Source organism: Emydura macquarii, unplaced genomic scaffold (genome assembly GCF_026122565.2).
Source record: "Emydura macquarii macquarii isolate MOO-44397 ecotype Brisbane River unplaced genomic scaffold, CSIRO-AGI_Emac_v2 contig_1363, whole genome shotgun sequence".
Classification (NCBI taxonomy): Eukaryota; Metazoa; Chordata; order Testudines; family Chelidae; genus Emydura; species Emydura macquarii.
The window spans coordinates 19,642,003-19,664,027 of NW_027131500.1; the positions used below are offsets into that span (position 1 = coordinate 19,642,003).

Genomic DNA, 22,025 nt, shown 5'->3' on the forward strand with positions numbered 1-22,025 from the left:
GATAGCATTTGGGCTAAAAAGGAGGACAAGGAGTTTTCTCCGTGCACCTCCTCCAATTTCTCCTATTGCCAGTTAAGTCAGAATGAAGGTCATGTTAGGAACTGAAGAATAAATGTTCCACCGCTGAGAATAAATACATGGAATGCAACAACTGCCTTGGATGTGAAGCCACTAGGGAGATGGATGAGCATACATGTGTTAGAGAAACATATGTCTGCTAATGAAAAAAAATCACAAAGCAATCAATGCGTCTGGAATAATCTGGATCCTGTACAGTATGTCTCATGCTCAACAATAGGAAAAGGAGCCACTGGGGACTCTCCAGGGAGGCTAGGGAAATGTTGTCTAACTTGAGACTCCTGCACTGGCATCTCCTATTGGTGCCAATTTTATTTTCTGTTTCTGCTCCTTTTCCACTATTCTTGATTTCTTTAGATTTAAACAATAATTCAGAATAGCCTACAGAAAGGTGTCTTAACCATTAATAATTATCATTTCATGTATTTGTAGTAGCGCCATGGGCACCTCCATGCAGGGCTTAGACCCCATTGTGTTAGTGACTGTACACACATAACAGAGACTGACAATCTCCTGATAGCAACCACACAGCAGCATAGAAATAATCATATACGAGAACTGATCAACTCAACCACCTTTTGTTTATGATTTGAAATTCCAATTCTGCAGCAGAATGTTTTAATTCAAGAGAATTGGAATTGTTTTTATTTTGTGTAAATATTTCTATTAATAGTGGGCTTGGTAACTTCACCTGGGCTCTCACACAAAATTTGGGGCGTAAATTATTTGAGCGTCCCTCTTAATGTGTGTCACCAAAATGCAGCTAGCTGGCAGAAATAGATGTATGTGATATAACGTTTTGCTTTTTGAAATTGCAATTTGGTATCTCAGATTGAGCATGCATTTTCTTCCTAAACAGATTTTTGCAACTGACCTTGACAGTGGGCTAAATGGAGAAATTGAGTATTCAATTTTATCTGGTAATGAAAACAAAGCATTCATGATTGATTCAACACGGGGGATTTTAGCAACAAATGTAATCCTGAATCGTGAAGACATTTCATCATACAGGTTGTGTACAGTGTCTGTATAAAATATATATTGTTGCTACTTGTGTTTACCTCAAGTTCATATTGCTGTCTTAGGGTTTTATTGTGCTGGCTATCACTGTGGTATTGGAGCGTCTGCCATGTAAACTAAATAGCAGCGGAAATAGTGATTGTCATGGAGTCTCTGGTACTTCTCTGTTTTTGGAGAACAATGTAACCTTGTTAAATCAGCTACAGCACACATTGACACCAAGCAGTGTAGAACTTTCAAGATATCCTGTTCACGGTGACATATGGCTGCAGGGGCAGGAATTCGATGTCAAGATAGCTAGTTCAGAATTACTCTTTTCTGTTGTTCAGCATTGTGGAAATTTTAAAAAAGAGAAGAAGCTATTTTTAACTCAAAAGAGGAAGACATTTTTAAGAGCCATTGTTGGTAGCTTTTTACAGAATGGCAGATATGTTTTTAATAGTGATTGATATAGTTTTGTAGAATTTCAGTGGGGTGTGATGATACAGCATTCCAGCAGTCCCCCCTCACTTTGCAGCTTTCATTTTGAAAAAAATAAGAATAACTTTTTAGCTAATATGGTTGCAAAGAAAACCTTGAAAATGTGAGCCATGTGGGTCACCAGCATGAACCCAACTGCTCATCAAAGCATGTAAGAAGGGAAAGGGAGAATCATATTAAGAAGGTCCACACAGTCTACTCTGAAGGAGTGCTCATTTTGGTACCATGAGTGAGTGGATGCAGGAGAGAATACCACCACTTACTTTTTCTCTTCAGTGAAGGAACCAAGCTCAAGGAGCCCCCGCAAGGTATTTGCACTATACTGAGAGGAAGCCAAGCCCAGGGAGCCATGCAGAGGCCCTGGGTGTATTTGCATCCTAGTCAGGCTGAGCCCAGCTCAGAGATCATACATGATACTGTTTTGAAGAGCTGTACCACCTACTGAGAATAGTGTTTTATCTTGGTATCTCAAGTGGGAGAAGTTTGGAAGATTATCACAACCTTTCTTTTTCCAGCTCAACCCCTCCATGGAAGTACCTTAAAGTCCATTGTGAAGTCCTTTCAGGAAAATTCCCACTGAGTTGAATAGGAATTTGCTTGCACATGGACTAAAGAAGTGATCCCTTACAGCAATAAGAACATTTCCCTGATTTCAACCTAATTAGCAAGAATTGTACATCCAGTTTCTCTGCATAAACCGTTAAATCAGTATAAACATAAGGAGCACACTGTTATTTCCCAGAAATAGCAATGTGTTCAATTTTACAGTTAAGGTTGAATTTGTTCTTAATTCTGCTTGGACTGTTGTTACCCATGTTCTATCCATGTCGAAGGTACTAGAATTTGCATCTCTTTAGTACTTACTTAGTTTTGTTCTTTCTCCTGCAACTCCCAGGTTCATAATCAAGTAAACTTGACTCTTACATTACCAGTCATGTCATAATTAGAATTACAAAGCATTCAAATCATGCCTTGAAGAGAAAGTAAAGATATGTCAATTGGTTAGCATACCAAACCAATTTTATATACTACAGTCTCTAAAAAATTAAATTATGGTATATTGTGTCATTGGAGTTGTGATATTTTTTCATATGGCTGACACACCAGCTAATTCATATACAAGTTCTGTTTTCCTCCCGGGCCCCAGATTTTGACTCATTTGACTCACTTTTGAGTCATTATTTTTAATGCTTCTGTGGTAGTAGAATGTATTTTGTTTGCTGAAATAATACTTTTAAAAATATTTGAAATAAATCCTCTAAAGGAAATTCACAGTTAATGAAACATTCAAGATCTTAGCATAAGGATACCTACTTGTATCCTTAATTGGGAATTTGTTTTTATTTAGTATTTAAATCAGAACCATGATGTTCTTTTAATATACATTTGTTTATTTTTGTTTATATATCCTTAATTTGTGGTTTATTATTTTTCATAAAGGAATCAGAAGAGGAACAGAAACTGTTTTAAAAAAATGTTTTACTGTTTAATTTCAAAATGGCCCAATTGTTGTTGTTGTTGGGTTTTTTTCAAAATTTGAAAACAGTTGCTTTATTTCAGCTAAATCAGACATTTTCATCCCTAGAATTTCTAAGTCCTTAGAAATAATAAAAGTGTTGACAGAACCTTAATTTTAGTGTCTTGACTAAGATGATTTTATGATACTTTTTTCCATTGAAACCTTAGGAAATTATTATTTTTAGTAAAACATTTCCATATGTACCTTTATATTCATTCTAGACCAGATAGGCCTTCTGTAGAATTATATAGATTGTTACCAATTGAATACAAGTCTGTAATTCAAATTACATGTTCTGCTGATGTCATAAATAGCAAGAGCACTCAGAGTACAGCTTGTGTGGTTCGTGATGGCAATAGAATCCACAGCTTGAATTACAGCTTTAACGTTCAGTATTGTCATTTGAATATTAAGAAAGTCACTATTTATTTGTCACTTTCATCACAAACGGCTTGTAAGATGAAGGAAGAGTTTAACTCTTTAAATGAACTACAAGGGAAACCAAGGAAAGTGCTGCTTGCCATTTAGATGTTTATACTATATAAAACATTTGGCAGTGTACCTTTGTTTAGCCTGGGTGACCCTCTCACTGACCTTTTGACCAGATTCATTTTTTTTTTAAAGAAGCTCTTGAACAATCCATGGAGTTGAACTAGATTCAACCCTAAATTTCTCTTCTGGAGAATTTTTTGTATCCATCTTCACTTATAATAAGCAATTTGCTCTTGATTGTGTAGAAGCTAATTCGGAGAAACAATTTCAAGAGCAAATTTCTTTTTATGATTTTTTCTTTGATTGGATCATTGCTTTCTTCGTTACATTGTGTATGGAAAGCAAAATAATGTTAGAATAATCCACAACAGTTTCCTGTACAGGTGTTTAATGAAGACCTAAAGGAAGACACTTGTTTTATATGGTGAAATCCTGGCCTTATTGAAGTCTATAGGAACCTATAGGACATTGGCTTAAATGGGCCCAGGATTCCACCCTGAGTTTTTAGTGTGAATGAAGAGCATATTCTCTAGTCAGTCCTACAGAAGTTGTTACATTGTTTCACTGGGTTCAGTATGTCTTTGTCACCGAGGTCCCATTGGACTTTATTCTTGCAATCTGTCAAAAAGTAAAATTCCAATCACTCATTTGTATATTGGAAATTAAAAGGTGATTTAGGAAAAGCAATGTCAAGAAGAAAGGGAAGACATATTAGCTAATCTCACCATTTTTCATTTTTGTTTTGTATGTTTGATATCAGTGTTGAATAATTCTATGATTTCTGGCTGAGGGTGAAAACTGTGACTTCCTTTAAATACTAGGTTGGTTGTGCAAGCTGCTGACAGAGGAACCCCCAGCCTTTCTGCTACAAGCATAGTAACAATACAGGTAGTCGACATTAATGACAACACCCCAACTATCCAACCATTAGGCAAAGTGGAGATCTCTGAAAGTAAGTGTGAAGGTGCAGAAAAGTGTTATTGAGTCAAGGGAATGTCAGACCAAGATAATATCTTTCATTGATTGGTTTTGTAACAAAACGTTATAGTGGAAGAAATCTAAAAAATCATGGCACTATTAACTCAGAAATATTGAAGCAAATATGATCTGCTTTTGTTTTCAAAGGCATGATTCTTAATCTTTGGACATTGTATTTAGGAACAGTTTGGAGCCAAAATACAGGAAATGTTTAAAAAAATACAGCTGTGGTATACTCTCTGTGGACTCCAGGGTCAAATTCCACAGATGTCTTAAATTTATTTATTTATTTATGTATTTATTTAAATAGAAGAAAATGACTATTAAAGCCAACTTTATGAAAAAATCTTTGGAATTTTATTATTTTGAAGGACACATTTTCTTTCCATAATATCAGAACTTTCTTTAGACAGATTCACCAGCATGGCCTAGTAGATGAGCATGGAGATTGAAACCTGGTCTTCTTGAGGTCCTAATCCCAGCTCAGCATTTTACTCTTAGGTTGACCTTGGGTAACTCAGGCCAAATTTTTCAAATTTGTTTGTGTCATGTTGGGCACTTAAATCCATATTTAAGCACCTAAATAAGTAGCCTGATTTTCAGAAATGCTGTGCATCCATAGCTCTTGTTTACAGTGTGTATCACAGTTGGTTGTACTTTCAGGTGGGTGAAAGTCAGGCCACTTATGTTTAGATATGAGTTTAGCACCCAAATTTGAGAATGTTGGCCTTAAACTGTCTAGTTCTCATTTCCCAAATTCATGGAAAGGCCTCTTGAGCCCTCAGGATCTGTACCCACTATTGCTAAAGATCTCACATCCACTGGCCAATACCTCATCCAGGAGAGCCGGAGAATTGCATGCCCTGATTTCACAAAGATGAAAGGATACCTATGCCTTACTCAAATATTCTAACAAAAGTTGTATCAGGGCTTGTCTACACTTGAAATGCTAGAGTGGCATAGCTGCAGCTGATGGGGTTATCCCATCATTGTAATTAATGCACCTCCTCAGGAGGTGGTAACTAGATAGACTGAATAATTCTTCCATCAACCTACCACTGTCTACTCCAAGGGTTAGGTCAGCTTAATTATGTCACTCAGGGATGTGGATTTTTCACACCTCTTAGTGACATAGGTGGGTCGACTTACATTTTTAAGGTAGACCTGGCCTCAGGTTTTCCTCTCAATAAGTCAGTATCTCCTGTTTGAGCAATTCATAGGAAATTATGTGTAGAAAATTACAGAATTTCCTGTTGCCCTTGGAAGAATAGTCCTTGTGGGGTACAATAGGGCTGAAAGTTTAAAATAAAATATAAGTTAAAGGTCAGGTTTCTGAGGGACAAAGCAGGGTTACTCTACCTCCTGATATTTGCTTTATGTAGCATGTTGCCCTGGTCTTGCTCTTATTCTATGATATATAGCCAAAATATGCCAAAATACTGTAAAAATATTACGTATGTAAAATCTAAAATTTACAAAATATGGCCGCTCTACCATATGTACTTTAACTAATTAGATTTATTTTGAACATCACTGTTTCAGATACCCCACCTGGTTTCATAGTGACTCAGGTATCTGCAAATGATGTGGATTTAAGTCCAGCTCTTCTCTACAGCTTTACAGAAGGTGGTAACCCGGGAATGAAATTTGCTATCAACCACCACACTGGCGTGGTCTCACTGGTGGAACCATTAGATTTTGAAGAAACTGCTCAGTATCAGTTGTGGGTCAGAGTTTCAGATTCTGTGCATCAAATAGAAGCAGAGCTCACCATCCATGTTTTGGATGTCAATGACAACCCACCAGTATTTACTCAGTATTCATATCAGGTAAGAAGGTGGCAAATAGAGAAACCATATGTATACATGCTCTTGAAAGGTGTATATGACCACTTAGGAGCGGGAGGTTCTCTGTTTATCCACCAAACCACAACAGCATCAGTGGGGGCAATGCCAGCTTCCACACTTGGCCCTTCCAGTACACCTCAATCCTGACTTAGATGGGCTAGACTGAGAGGGCAGTTAAGTTTCCATGCTCGTTCATTCTCTAAACTCATTGCTGAGACAGCCCATAAAGGTTCCAGTTAATGCTAAGTGTTTTTATGGTGTAAATACCTATCCAAAATAAATTTGATTGAAACCACCGTCCTCTGTTCATAGAGGCCACCAAGCAGCCAGCAGCTGGTAATACCTGCTGGTTAATATTGTCTTGTGCTGGATTTGAACAGCGATCTAGAGAGAGAAATCACTCTGGCCCAGTCACTTAAGCCCTCCCTATCCCCCTTATATCTTCGATTTTTGCAGAATGGTTTAGGCAAGCACTATGCAAGATTTTTAACTGTAGGAAATAAGCATTGCTTAATCAACTACATTAATATAAACCAACTGAGTTTCTGGCCCAAACATGCTGATTTTTGACGTGTTGCTTGGACAGTAAGATTACACAGCTCCCTTGCACTCAAAGTAGATAAGCATATCTCATGACTTATTCATTGCACTGACATTTTTATCCCTTGTATTCTCAAGTTTTAATGTTTATACTGTATATGGATTTACCTGCATGTAATCCATGTATGAATGTGATTTAAACTAAATATCTAACATCTGAAGTTATGACTCAGATAGCTGCTGTATCATGTTTACATTAAAACTTTGAAAGGGTGCAAGGAAATTTTTATCATAAAAATAATGCATCTGAGTTTCAAATAATGGAAACACGTAAAAGAGGAAAATGCTTCCCTTTTTTCCAAGATTCTGTGAAGAAAGAAAGCAGTTTTCACAAACTAAATTATAACCGTGATCTATTGATTATTAAGTGCTGTGGCACTTGGATTTTTAGAACAAATAATAATCTTTTACACAACCAGGAACAATTCAAAATGTGCCTCAGAACTCTATTCCATGTACTAAAAACAAGGTATCCACAGAAGCACAGGAGGGAAACTAAACTGAGCTGTAATATTCTGGGAAGCCTTTCTTCCATTAGTTTTTTGTTGCAGTGAGAGACATTTTATACTCTCTAACTCATTGAACTATTTTGGAAGAAATAATTGTCAGAATGAAATCTGAGGGATAGTTTTATTTAAAAATATAGTTCAGCCTGAATCTTGGGCTGCTTGCCTGCACTGTTTTAGTATCTCAACTATGCTCAGGCTTTTAAGCTTAAGGAAATCAGTAGGTGAAACCTTTACCAAAGCTTGGAACTGTATTTGTTTTCTGTAATCAAATCAAAGAAAATGTGTCTTACTATGACTATGACCTTTTCTCCTTACCCTTATCAAACATCTCATTTTGGTTACACTTCAGGTGACCGTGCCTGAGCTTGCTCCTGCAGGTACTTCTGTCCTGACCGTATCTGCTATAGACAGAGATTCAGAGCATAATGGAATTATTTCCTACAAAATCCTGTCGTCTTATGAGGGATTTTCAATTGATCACAAAAATGGTGAGTCTGTTGCACAGTTTATTATGAAGTAAGGGCAAATAGGATAGACTGAAAATTCATATTCCATTTCCAAACGTTATTACTGGTGATCACGGAGTTCTGGATGCTTCCTGTGCCTGCAGTCCTCTTTATCCATAAGTAAAGGGCAGCTGAAGAAGTGGAGTCACAGTGTACACTCCTTTAGTGCACCTCTGCCATGGCAGAGGGGAAATAAGTGATTAAGTGACTGCTTGTGAGAGCTGAGAAATGGATAGCACCTGGGAGTAAAGCACTTGATTTATCCACACAGCTACATATCATTCAGACAGTTATCCAGGGCAGCCATACTATGAACCTCAGCCAGAACATATGTGAAGCAGAGATGATGGAAGTATTGGTGCTGAAAACGAAAGAATTAATGGCGCTAAAGACTTTGTTTATCCCCAAGCTAGTTACTAGTCACAGCATCCTGTAGACTGTGTTCCTCTACCATGATTTAAAAGAAAAGCTATGTAACTCTTGCATTAAGTTTCAACTAATTTGGTGTTTATGCCACCTCAGGATTTTTCAATTATTCTCCACGTGGATGAAGAGGTAATGCTTCATCTACTAAGCAACTGGCAGTCCAGAGCTCCTTGGATCCGACTCCTCCAGATTCATGTGGTCTGTTCTTGCTTCTTGTCAACCTGTCTCCAAAGAAGCTGACAAGCTGTATCAGATACCCTCTAAGCGGTTTTCCTACTTTCGTACCTGTCTGATATACCTAATTCATTGGAGGTAGCTGTTGCCAGTAACAGGCCAAGATCTGAACAACCCCAGCCACCTAAGCTGATAGGGAGAGGGAAAAGATTGATTCCTGGAGAGAAAGGTGTTTTCTTCTTGTTCCTTGGAATTAGGGTGGCGAATTATCAGGCCTCATGGCTTGCTACCAATTCCATTTCTGGGAGAAGATGATGTTGTTTTTACAGGATTTACCTGATGACAGAAGAAGGTTGGCAAATGCCATTTTAATGGAGGGTCAGAATGTAGCCAAACGCTCACCCAGGGCTTCCCTTGACACTTTGACCTCTGCTGAGAAAGCATTGGCATCTGCTGTGACAATCAGGAAGCACGCTTTTCTTCATTCCTCCTCTCTAGAGCTAGACCCTAGACTTAACCTGGAGGGATCTCCCTTTTGAAAGGGGAGAGCCTTTTGAGTGAAAAGACAAATTACTAGAAAAACTAAAGGACAGCCTGATCTCTGGGTTTGATACCCTCTGCTGGGAGGAGACACTCTACTCCTTTCGGGTACCCAGGGGAATCCTACCCCCAAGTCTTCATTGTCATACATCTCATCAAGTCAAAGATGCTCACAGTGCCAGTAACCTGCCATTTTCCAGAGTCAGCATAGAAAGAAGCCTTTCTAATCCAGGTCTAAATCTAAACAACCCCCTTTCTTGTCATCTTTGTTGAGGAACAGCAAGATTCAGTTTTGACGAGACTATCAAGAGTTGAGAACTAGTCGTACAAGACCAATCTACCCCTTTCTGTGAAGATGGCTAGCCCACTTTATCAGTGCATGGAGGTAGATTACATCGGTCCTGTGGTCCTATAGATTGTAGAAAGGGGCTATGTCACAATTTGAACAACTGCGCCCTCTATGTTTCCCCTTACCCTTTCCTCTTCAGAGATTCCATTGATGAGGCTATTCTGCTTGCTGAAGTAGAAAAATTGCTTCTGATAGGAACAGTCCTCGAATACCTGAGGGATCAGGGCTTTTATTTCTGTTACTTGCTAGTGCAGAGGAAGGACAGAAGGTTTTGTCCAGTACAAGATGTAAGGAACTTGAACAAATAAATCTGGACATCTCATTTCTGTATGCTGATTTTGGCCTCCATAATCCTTTTGTTATCGGTCCTGGATTGGTCTATGACTCTTGAGCTAAAAGATGCATGTTTTCATATATCAATTCATCACACTCATCACAAGTATCTTCTTTGCTTGGTGGCAGATGCTATTTCCAGTACCAGATGCTTCCATTTGGTCTCTCCATAGTGCCCAGTTTTTATAAAATGCCTCTCTGTGGTAGTGGCTTATCCGAAGAATTAGGGTAGTTTTGTTTACCCGTTTGGATGATTGGCTACTGAAGGCTGCTGTGTGTGAGGATCTATTAAGCCATATTGTCTTTACAACTTACCTCTTCTCAGACCTGGGCCTCTAAATCTCCCAAAGTCAATTCTCTGTCCTACTCAAAAAATTCCTTTTATTGGTAGTGCACTGTACTCTATGGCAGGGAGAGTTTTTCTACCAGAGGACATGTTTCTCAAATTGAGCCAGGATCTATTCAAAATTCAGCAGAGTAAAATTCTTCTTAGGTCTAATGAATGTTATGGAGGCCACTACTTATGTGACTCATTGCATCTGAGAATGAGACCTATGCAGCACTAAATGTCTAGGGTCTAGAGACCAAGTCAGGACAGCCTTCGTATGTTGATCATTATGACTCAGAGCATCAGAATCTCTCTAGAATGGTTGTCAGACAGAGCAAAGGTGCTCAGAGTTGTATAGTTCAATCCCTGGGTCCATCTCTGATATTAAATTCACGTGCATCAAAGGTGGAGGCACATGTGAATCATTTGGCAGTTCAAAGGTCATGGTCTTATTGAGAGAGAGACCCCTACATCAATGTGTTGGAACTGAGAGCTGTTTGTCTGGCTATCAGCTCATTCCCCCCACACCTTACCTATAGGGGAAGGTTGTGCAGATGGTAATGGACAATATGTCGGAGATGTATTACATCAACAAACTGGGAGGTGCTCACTCTGCTCCCCATGTGCTGAGGCTGTAAGTCTATGAGATTGGTGTATCCATCACAGAGTTTATCCCGTGGCCTTACATTTGGCAGAGGAAAACAATATACTCGTGGATTGTCTCAGCAGAGACAGTTGTCAGATGCACAAATGGTCCCTAAAGGATCAAATGGTTCAGACCATAATCTCTAGTTGGGATCGACTGGATGTGGACCTGTTTGCAAAGAGGTGCAACAAAAACTGTTGCCTCTTTTGTTTCAGAGTGAGCAGGGGCAGTCTGTGCCTGTCAGATGCTTTCCTTCTGCACTGGGGAAGAGGCCTGCTGTATGCCTTTTCCCCCTTTCCATTGATCTAGAAGGTAGTGAAAAAGATATGTCAGAGAAGAGCAAGGATGATTCTCTTCTCTCCGGCTTGGCCATGTCAACAGTGGTTTACTGATCTCTTTCAATTCCGGTGGAGTCTTTATGCATCTTCCTCTGTCTCCAGACCTATTATCTCAGCAGGAGGGCAGCATCTTCCATCTGTATCCACAATCTCTTCAGCTGATGGAGAGGTGATTGGACTTTGATGCTGTTCTTGACCTGTCATATTCTTTGCCTGTGCAGAGCATACTAACTAACTCTAGAGAACAGTCTACTAGAAGCTGTTACTGGGAAATTACAAGCTGGTAAACCTAACTTCAGTACCAGGCATATTGGTTGAAATTCTAGTAAAGAACAGAATTATCAGAAACATAGATGAACACAGTGTGTTGGAGAAGAGTCAACATGACTTTTGTAAAGGGAAGTCATGCCTCACCAATCTATTAGAATAAAGGAGGTCAACAAACATGGACAAGGGTGATCCAGTGCATATAGTGTACTTGGACTTTCAGAAAATCTTTGACAAGATCCCTCACAAAAGGCTCTTAAGCAAAGTAAGCAGTCATGGGGTAAGAGGGAAGATCCTCTTGTAGATTAGTAATTGTTTAAAAGACAGAAAACAAAGGGTAGGAATAAATGGTCAGATTTTACTGTGGAGAGTGGTTAATAACAGTGTCCCCCAGGGATCTGTACAGGGACCAGTGCTATTTAACATATTCATAAATGATCTGGAAAAAGGGGTGAGCAGTAAGTTGGCAAAATTTATAGATGATAAAAAATACTCAAGATAGTTAAGTCCAAAGCTGATTGCAGAGATTTACAAAGGGATCTCACAAAACTAAGTGACTAGACAACAAAATAGCAGATGAACTTCAGTGTTGATAAATTCAAAGTAATGCATTTTGGAAAACTTGATCTCAGCTATACATACAAAATGATGGGGTCCAAATTAACTGTTGCCACTGCAGAAAGAGATATTGCGGTCATTGTGAATAGTTCTCTGGAAACATCCACTCAGTGTGCATCAGCAGTCAAAAAACCTAACAGAATGATAGGAACCATTAGGAAAGGGAGAGATAGTAAGACAGAAAATATAATGCTACTATATAAAGCCATGATACACTCACACCTTGAATACTGAATGCAGCTCTAGTCACTCATCTCAAAAAAGATATATTAGAATTTGAAAAGGTACAGAGAAGGGCAACAAAAATGATTAGTGATATGGAACAGCTTCCATATAAGGAAAGATTGAAAAGACTGGCACTGCTCAGCTTGGAAAAGAGATAACTAAGAGGGTATATGATGGAGGTCTATAAAATCATGAATGGTGTGGAGAAAGTGAATAAAGAAATATTATTTACCCCTTCACATAACACAAGAACCAGGGGTTACCCAATGAAAGTAATAGGCAGCAAGTTTAAAGGAAACACAATGAAGTACTTCTTTACACAATGCCAGTCAACCTGTAGAACACATTGCCAGGGAACTGGGTTCAAAAAAGAATTACATAAGTTCATGGAGGATAGGTCCATCAGTGGTTATTCGTCAAGATGATCAGGGTTGCAACCCCATACTCTGCGTATCCTTAAGCCTCTGACTGCCAGATAATAGGACTGAATGGATCACTCAGGGGATGGATCACTGGATGATGGGATGGATCACTCAGGGGATGGATCACTGGATGACGGGATGGATTGCCCTGTTCTGTTCACTCCCTCTATAGCATCTGGCATTGGCCATTCTGAAGACAGGATACTGGGCTAGGTGGATCATTGGTCTGACCCAGTATGGCCGTTCTTATCTTCTTACCTCTTTGGTGTTGACTTCTACTTGCAACCTCACTGCTGCAGAAACAGAGGCATGGCACATGATTTTATCAGCCACTCTGAGAAATGGCAAACTTATACTGGCATTGGCATTTAGAGCATTGCTTTTAACTGCCTCTTTCTAGTCACAGGCGTGCAACAATATTGCAAAATGCACAGTCTTGGGTAACTAAACCAGGCCCTTATTAAACAGATGGCAAAAAACAGAAGAATGGGAAAGAGAAGAAATGAGGTGGGGAGAAGGAAAAGGACCACAAAAGTAGTTGGGAGGAATAACAGTCTCACATCCCAAGTGCTGTTTGGGATTGAGCCGGTGAAGATGCACTCTTTCTAGCCCTGTCTGGTCAAGATATTTCTCAGGATTAGGAAGACCCTAAAGGCCAGTGGTGTCAGAGTAAATACCAGGGTGTCAGAAAATGGTGGGGGTGACAGCTATGATGGTGAATCTCACTCCTTTCCCTTCTCCTGTCTTTCAGTCAGCCAGAATTGGCATCCATCCATATTTCCCCCCAAAGTCTCTGTTTTTTAAGGATCTCAAAAGGGAGTGACGGGTGGAATAGCCCAACTTGTCATTATTTTGCTCACCAATGAGGCGTAATTTCTGACACACGAATTTCCAGTCTCACAGTTCTTTTGTTTACCAGACATAATTTTAACAGAGTCTTTGAGTTATATCAGGAGGCCTTTTTGTTTGGATTAATTCAATCTTTGTGTTCCTTTTGTACCTTTACCAATCATCATTTATTGTTAAAGGTTTTTTGTAACATTTTATAAACTTTCACTTTCCTTTCACAGTTGAGCTCACAATTAGGGTAAATTTGTAGACCCAGTTATCACAACGGTGCTTGACTTTGCAACCTTAACAATGTTTTTATTTTTGTCTTATTTTGTGTGTATAATCAATATAGAAGGTACATGCATGCAAGTCTCTACCTTTATATCAGATTGACTTTCAAACCTGGCTATCTATAGGTAGGCTCCTAAATCCATATATAGGTACCTAACTTATTGCATTTGTTTGTTTGTTTTTTCAGGCTCAGTATATACTGCCAAACCAGTGACACACCTGGGCAAGAGTTCAGTTATTCAGCTTCTTATAGAAGCCAAAGACAATGGAGACCCTGCTTTGACTGCTGTTACTTCAGTGGAGATACAAGTACAGGATGTAAATAACTATGCACCTCAGTTCACAATGTCACTATACAATGTCAGTGTGAGTGAAGATGCCTCAGTTGGAGGGACTATCCTCACGTTTTCAGCCACTGACTATGACTGGATACATGAAAATACATACATTGAATATTCTATTAGCAGCAGAAATACTAATAACCAGTTCCATGTGGAAACAAGTGTCATTGAGTCAGCAACATCTTACAAGCTGGTTGGCAACCTTGTACTGAGCAGTCCGCTAGATAGGGAAACTGCTTCCTCTCACCATGTGATCATTCTTGCGTCGGACCGTGGAACACCTCCCCTAAATTCCAGTGCCACTGTACTGATAACTGTACTAGATGTTAATGATAATCCACCAGTATTTAGCAATCTGGAGTATCGCATCCATGTCAGAGAAAGTATCCCACTAGGTAGCCCTATCACTGTGATTTCAGCAGATGACTGTGATGCAGGAGCCAATGCAGAGGTCACTTACACTATAATCTCGGGAAATGACAAGGGGCATTTTCAATTAGATGGGAAAACTGGCTCTGTGGATTTAGTCAGAGCTCTGGATTATGAGGAAACAATTAAATTTACTTTGACTATTCAAGCCTCTGATGGAGGGGTCGATGTAAGAAATGTGGCTTTTTCTGTTGTTTTTGTCAGTGTCCTGGATGACAATGATTATGCTCCACTGTTTTTGTTTCCCAGCCTGACCTGTGTTGTCCATGAAAATCTGCCTGCCTTTGCTTTTGTGTGCACAATTTCTGCACTGGATTTTGATACAGGCCCCTATGGACACCTTACTTACTCCATCCAGTCATCATGTTTGTCTGATCATGGATCTCCTCACGATCATGCCATATTTTTCGTAAATTCTTTGACAGGAGATATACAGACAAAGCAAATGCTTGATTATGAAAGTCGGAATAAGTATTGTTTCATAGTCCAAGCAAAAGACAAAGGTGACTCAATAGCCACATTAACAGTTCAGGTAGATGTTGAAGGAACAGATGAATTTGATCCTGTTTTTACCCAAGATCAATACTTTTTTGATCTCCCTTTGAAAAATGAAGCAGGTCAGCTGGTTGGTAAAGTGGCAGCATCTGATAATGATGGTGGATTGGATGGAGTTATTCACTATTCCCTGCTAAAACCTTCTCTGTTCTTTTCTGTAAATCAAACCAATGGAAATATCTACTTGACTAGAACTCTTCACAGAAAGAAAAGCAATGCCAAGAGGAACGATGACACCCTTGAATTGTTAGTAAGAGCTCACAGCCCCAAAGTGGATTCTAAATCCACTACATGCACTGTGTTGGTAAATATTTCCAACTCTCCTGAGAGTTATTTCATAGCATCTGCAAACATCCTGTCTCTTAGCCTTACTGTCTCTTTTGTAGTATTTCTGCTGCTTGCCATCAGCCTTATTGCACTTATTCTGAGATACAAACGAAAAGACGTGATAAACTCCTGTATGAAAAGAGAAACATCATCTTCATCAGCTGATTTGAGCTTGACCAATGAAGATAATATCCCTAAGGATTGCCAGAAACTCCACAGCACTGAGAATAGTACACTTCCCATGGGCTCCATAACAGAGTGGTTGAGTTTGGTAGGCATTGGAGAAAAGGATGATATTAGTAATCCCAGCAGGCACTCAGATTCTAGTGGTCATGGCTCAGCAGAAGGGGAAACTGCAGAAGACGAGGAAATCAAAAGGATCAATGAAGATTCATGCAGAAAGGGCATGGGTTCAGCTTTAAGTGAGCGAGGCTCACGCGTGCCAGACTCAGGAGTTCCAAGAGATTCTGACCAGTTATCCTGTCAGTCTGGAGAAAGTGATGTGGTGGCTGCCACTCAAAACGTAGAGAGCATCCACACGTTCAAAGATGAAAGTGGAGGAGAAAGCTGTGACCCAAACTATGTCCATAACAAAATGCTGTCCCAAACTCTTAAAAAAATCGGGCTAAAAGAGAGAGACATAATGACAGACATCACAAGAGAATACATCTTCATCTCTGATGGCCAGGATTCCCGGTACGGCTCACTTGCAACTCTTGTAGCCTCTGACGAGGAGCTTGGAGGTAGTTACAACTGGGATTATTTGCTCAGTTGGGAACCCAGATTTCAGCCTCTTGCCTCCGTGTTTAATGATATTGCAAAGCTGAAAGATGAACATTTACAAATTCATAGCTTTCCTAAGGAGAAGAAATCTTTTATTTTCCCTCCTCCCTTGATAACATCAGTGGCTCAACCTGGCATAAGGACAGTGCCACCACAAATGCCAGCTATAATACCTGGGCAGTCATTTAAAAAATACCCTCGTTCTCCCCTTATCAATAATCATAGGCACCCTCCAGTGGCCATGACTCCCAGTTTTTCTCCTTCTCTGTCTCTACTTACCATACAGACTCCTACAGCTTCTCCAGTTATGTCAGATTCAGGACTGAAGGGAACATACCGAACTGGCTCAATTCATGCAACAGAGGAAGAAGTTCAGGTGTAGGTGATTAACCACCGGTAAAACGTTAAAGAAACATTTGGCTTAAAACCTACTTGCTCATTGTTTAGTGAGCAAAACATAGCTCTGACATATGCTATATCATTAGTATTCATTTTATTTTTTTATGGTTTACAAAAGATAAGATAATTTAATCACAAACTTTCTAACTATCTTGTTCTTTGCAAAATACACTCTAACCCCTTGAGTCTCCCTTTACTTACTTTTTTCTAGCTACCAACAGCCCCTGGTATCTAATGTAAATCACATACCCAGGTATCTGAGAGCTGACGTACCCAAATGACAGGCTATGTTGCTTATCATTAAGGATTTCAATAACTGTTTGTTGTAATTAATGGTTTATCACTGAGGATTTCAATTTAAAATGCTGATTATTGGTGAAGTAAATACCTCTCTGCCTTCTGTAAACCGTTGAGGCAGCTGGAAAGTTGGCTACCTGCAGATTTCTCTTGTGTAGTGGAATCCAGTTGGCATATGACTGATGTAGCAGCACCGGCCTCAGGATCAGAGGAGTATAAAGGTTGTATAAAGCCATCTGTGCCTCTCACACTCATCACTGAGCCTCCACTGAGTACATCTCCGCTGGACCGGAGAATTTGGCCCTGTATGTAATATATATCATACCGTATGTCTATGTGTCTATATGTACACACAGACACAGACATGTATATGATGTTTCTGTGTGTGTGTATATTGTATCAAATCAATAAAACACGCACACAAATATTTCTACCATAATTTTAAATGAGAATTGACACTTGAGGAACAGGATAGGATGAAATACAGGAAATATGCCTTACAAAGGGCAAGGGTGGCTACCCTTTTGGAATCAATAAGTGTCTATAGTAAGTGTAATGGCTTCTGAGCAGCTTTGCCCACAGTTACATATTTGTATCCTTTCTGGATACAAACTGACTTTGCTCCTAAGTTTTCTGTACACAACATACTGTTCCTAAGAAAATGCAGGCAACAGCCGTTTCCAAGAAAAGAAACAGAAAGAAAAGAATCAGAAATGGAGTCAGCCAGAAGCCTGTGCCAGGAATGGGAAAGCAAAGGAAAGCAGTCATTTTCAATTAATATGTGAGCAGGGAATTATAAGCTTATGGGCATAGGGCCATGTCTGAGAATGCTTTTGGGGTCGTTAGATTGGCCACCTCGGGGTTACATAAGCTTCCTTGGACCTTTTTCCGAAGAAGGCAGAGTGTATTTTTTCTATTTTGTCTTGTTACAGGATGCATGTCTGGTTTTTGAAATTTCAAAGTTAATTTATGAACTTTCACACTAAATAATTTCGGGTTCTTCTGGATACTGTAGTTATTTTAGCACCCAAATGGGCAGTATTAATTTATGAACTATGTATTGGTGGGAAATTTATGTACATAAAAAATAACCAAAGTGTAATGTCATGCTAATAACATGTATAATTGCGTAGCTAAAAATGTAATGATATTTTTTAAAATAATTTTTATATACATTTTTTCTACTACTAAAGGTTAAAAATTATCCACATAACATACCTCCCATCTGTTAACATTATAATGTCCGCTACCTATTAGATTTTGATTCGTACTACATAAAGCAATTGTTGTTAGAATGGAATATGCCCATTGTGGACTTCAGTTATGAACAACTACAGTTTCAGGAGTTGTTAATGGCACACAGTGCTAAATTATCTGTCTGTTCAACTCCCAATTAATATTGTTTTTAATATTAGTACTCATGATCAAGTGAGAGCTTTTTGCTCTGAAGAGGAGCAGTCAATGTTTTTAATTCACATTATGATAGCAGGGATCATCTTTAACCATAGATGATCAGTGGAAGAATAAATATTTTGCATAGCATTATTGTGTTTGATTGTTCATGAAGTAAAAGTTAGGGGTATCCGCAGTGTACAGATGACCATATTTTTTCCACTAATATCACTTGTTACATCTGGAATATCATTATCTTTAGAAATGTCCAAAACATACAGTGACCACCCAGAAAGGCTAATAGTAGAGCTGTATAATAGATACTAGCAATTCAGTAATTAACCACCATCACAATGAGCACTAACTGATACACTATTTAGCTATGTTAACTGAGAGACCAAGTGAAATGCACATAGAAAATGAATTCATCAGTAAAATCCAGGTCAAATTTGAAGACCTAAAGTACATCCGTTTGCCTATAACCATACCAAATTGGGCTATGAAGAGCAGTGGTTTTCAAAAGTATTTGATCGTGCGCCCCCCTTCTTTGTGTCTGTTGTAGTTTACACCCCACCACCACACAAGTATGTATACCAATTAAAAATATTAACATGCAAGTCTCACTAAATATTAAAAACAGTAAAGCATTGATTCAAATAGAGCCAATGATCCATTGTAATAAGAGCTAAAGCAAAACTGCAATTGTGGTGGATACTTACAATTAAATGTGCACACTGTCATAGCAAACAGCTTTACATACAGATGGCAATGGCTTTATATAATGCTATGCAAGCTTAACAGAAATCATCAAAATGCACAGTGGTACCTAGAGTCAAATACACAGCTCCATCTGAGGACCTGATGCGTTGAGGAATCAGCTTAGCTAGGTATTCATTCCTGTGGGTAAAATGCATGCAGTACATTTTTTTCCTAGAGTGTCTCACACACCCCCAGAATACATTCCTCTCCAGGGGAGCCTTCCCCCCAGTTTAAGAACCTCTGGTGTAGAGGTAGTGACAGCTGATAGTACTAGCAGAAACAGGCAGACAAGTTACAAGAGTGGAAGGTAGAAAATTAAGTCCTGAATCAAAGAGAAGTCCCAATACAATTGAGGTAGATCAGTTATACAAAGAGTAGAAGGGCTAGATTCACAAAAGGACTTAGGAACCTAACTGCTGCACTCTCGGTGCCTGAATCTCAGAATCAGGCCCCACTGGGATTCACAAAACCCCCACTCAGCAGTCTCTGAACTCTGCAGATGCCCACATTTTTGCAGGAACAGCTTCTTTTTTTTTTCTGCCTCTTTGAAAGGATTAGATATGATTTTCATCCTACTTGTCAAATGCATGCTGTATTCCAGATGGGATAACTGGCCCAAGATATTTTGTTTTGCATTAAAGATCTCCAGTAAAATTTCTTCTTTATTTGTAGATTTACTAATTCTCTATCAAACAGAGAATAACATTAACCCTATGTATTGCTGTCTCGTGTGTGGCTGACTTTAAAAATGTGAATATGCAGGGCAAGTGTCTGCAATAAATCATGTGTCAGCTCTTTTAACCTTACTCTTTTTTCTTAAGTAAACAATATAATTTGTATAATTTATCATGAGTTTAATATTAACTTGCCTCAAACAGTCTACGTTACTTTGCAGCTCTGCATACCAGTGACAGCACTTTTGGAGGAGGCACAGAACTTGTTAGTGGAAAATCATATTCAGCTCAAACTGTATAAGCTATAAAATAAAAGACAGTTGTCTCTTCCGGAATTTTGGGTGCCTGCCATTCTGTATTTGCTTGTTGGCAGCCTTGAAAATACTGGTGTAAATCAGTACCAAATGGATACCAAAATTCCATATACAAGTAGTAATCATTGAATTGGCATTCAAGCGAATTCCTATGCAAAGAAAAAAACCCTCATATCTTTAGGGAATCCATCATTTAGGAGTTATAAAAATATACTAAAAAGCACCATAAAACACTGGCTACCTACATGCTTATATATTTAGTCTGTAATATATCTTCAGTTAAAGACAGCAGTTGTTCCTAAGATATTTTTGTCTAATTTCAGATAAAAATGTACCCTTGTTGCTAAAAATAAACCCCAACTTGAGTGTGCCACTAATTCCAAACAGTTTGTCGTTTACATTTTTCCCCACCTAGTCTCTTTTTTTACTTTGATTGACGTGTAGCTTCCTGAAGTGTATCAACATTTGTTCTGTTAGCCTACACCCTCACTGCTAATACATATAGACAGTGTGTGAATACTATGTTTTCAAAAGATTATAAGCCAAATACTGCAGTCCTTACTCGGTCAAAACTCTCGTTAAAATGTGAAATACAGGACCAGACTATTGACAGTCGTGCAAATTTAGCTTTATATTACTTATTGCCAACCACTCTACTAGCAGGGAGATGAAGACTATCACGTAGGAAAGATAGGTCCAAAGTTCCCCAGAAAGTTTTAAATACACTAGTTTCACATATTTAAGATTGTTCATGAGACCACTCTGATTCGACAGCCAGCTCTTTTTAGAGTATCCCCAAATATAAAGAGTACAGTTCTTTGCAAACACCACCCCTTCACATGCAGGACTGGAATGATGTCTGTGTAATGGGGGAACTGGTATGGTTTTGGTAAATGAGGACTGCAGCTGTTCAAGTTACTCAGGAGCAGAAGGGAATTGGTGGCACAATCGGTGAAAGCGCTAATGTTGCAGCTGGAGATCTATAGTTATATTTTGGCTTGTATCACAAGTGAGATGAGCTTGGTGGTGATCTCCCTGGTCCTTACAGGCCTACGTAACAAAACCTGAACGTTGGGGGAAACGTGTGACCTGATTCACCATTTATAATCAAGAGAAGCCCAGGACTGGAATAACAAAAGTGTTGTGAAGTCAGGCTATGATGCACTTGTAGAACTTTCTGAGATACTGAATATCTAACAGAACTGGCATCTGCAACTTTCTCCTGCACGAGGGCTGATATTTTCAAAGCTGGCTAGGGGGTTGGATTCACGAAATGGGTTGGAATCTGGCATCCAAATCCCATAGGTGGCTTTGAAAATCCCACCCAAAATTCACCCTAAATTTTAAAAATACACTGAAAAATATAGATGTCCAGGAGGGGTGCATTGTAGAGAGGAGAATCTTAGTTTAATGTTTTGTTACCCTAATAAAACTTTTTTACTATTTTAGTCTCACACTTTCCATTGCTACTGGATCCATTCATCCTAACTATGACTGCAAATGCTTTCCCTCCTTTAAAATGTAGGCTATATACTGGAAATGCAGCTGTCAAATATACAGCTAGTTACCCAAGACTGGAGAGGTTTCTGTTTTTTGTTACCTGTAGGTAACTTCAGGATTGAAAACATGTAGCTGATAGTCTCAAGAGTCTGCTTTGCTGTCATGTCAGTGCTTGGGTGAATCCGGAAACTCCTGGTGCTTGAGGCAGCACTAAACCAGAAACTTTCTTGCCTGAAAGTGAAGGTGCAATGATAAAGAGCTTCAAAGATTTACCAAAACTTCAGTTAAAAATGTCACTGCAATCAGAGCAGCTCTGATTCATTGAATATTCAGATGAAAATCAAGGGCGGCGACACCACCGAATGTTTTAAAATCAGGCAGCCGCCTAAGTGCCAGTGTCTCCATACTCTCTTGAAACTGAACCTTACAGTTAGTATC

At 39.0% G+C, this 22,025-nt stretch overlaps 1 protein-coding gene across 1 annotated transcript in view; it reads left to right on the plus strand.

Moving 5' to 3' along the window:
• Positions 1 to 20,453, plus strand: part of DCHS2 (dachsous cadherin-related 2) — a 167,974-nt gene extending 147,521 nt beyond the window's left edge. The window contains exons 16-20 of the mRNA XM_067551865.1: positions 938 to 1,089; positions 4,411 to 4,541; positions 6,110 to 6,396; positions 7,873 to 8,011; positions 14,005 to 20,453. Of these exons, the coding sequence (XP_067407966.1) occupies positions 938 to 1,089; positions 4,411 to 4,541; positions 6,110 to 6,396; positions 7,873 to 8,011; positions 14,005 to 16,634 (3,339 nt within the window). The 3' untranslated portion in view covers positions 16,635 to 20,453. The remainder of the gene's footprint in view (positions 1 to 937; positions 1,090 to 4,410; positions 4,542 to 6,109; positions 6,397 to 7,872; positions 8,012 to 14,004) is intronic.
• The last annotated feature ends 1,572 nt before the right edge of the window (positions 20,454 to 22,025 follow it).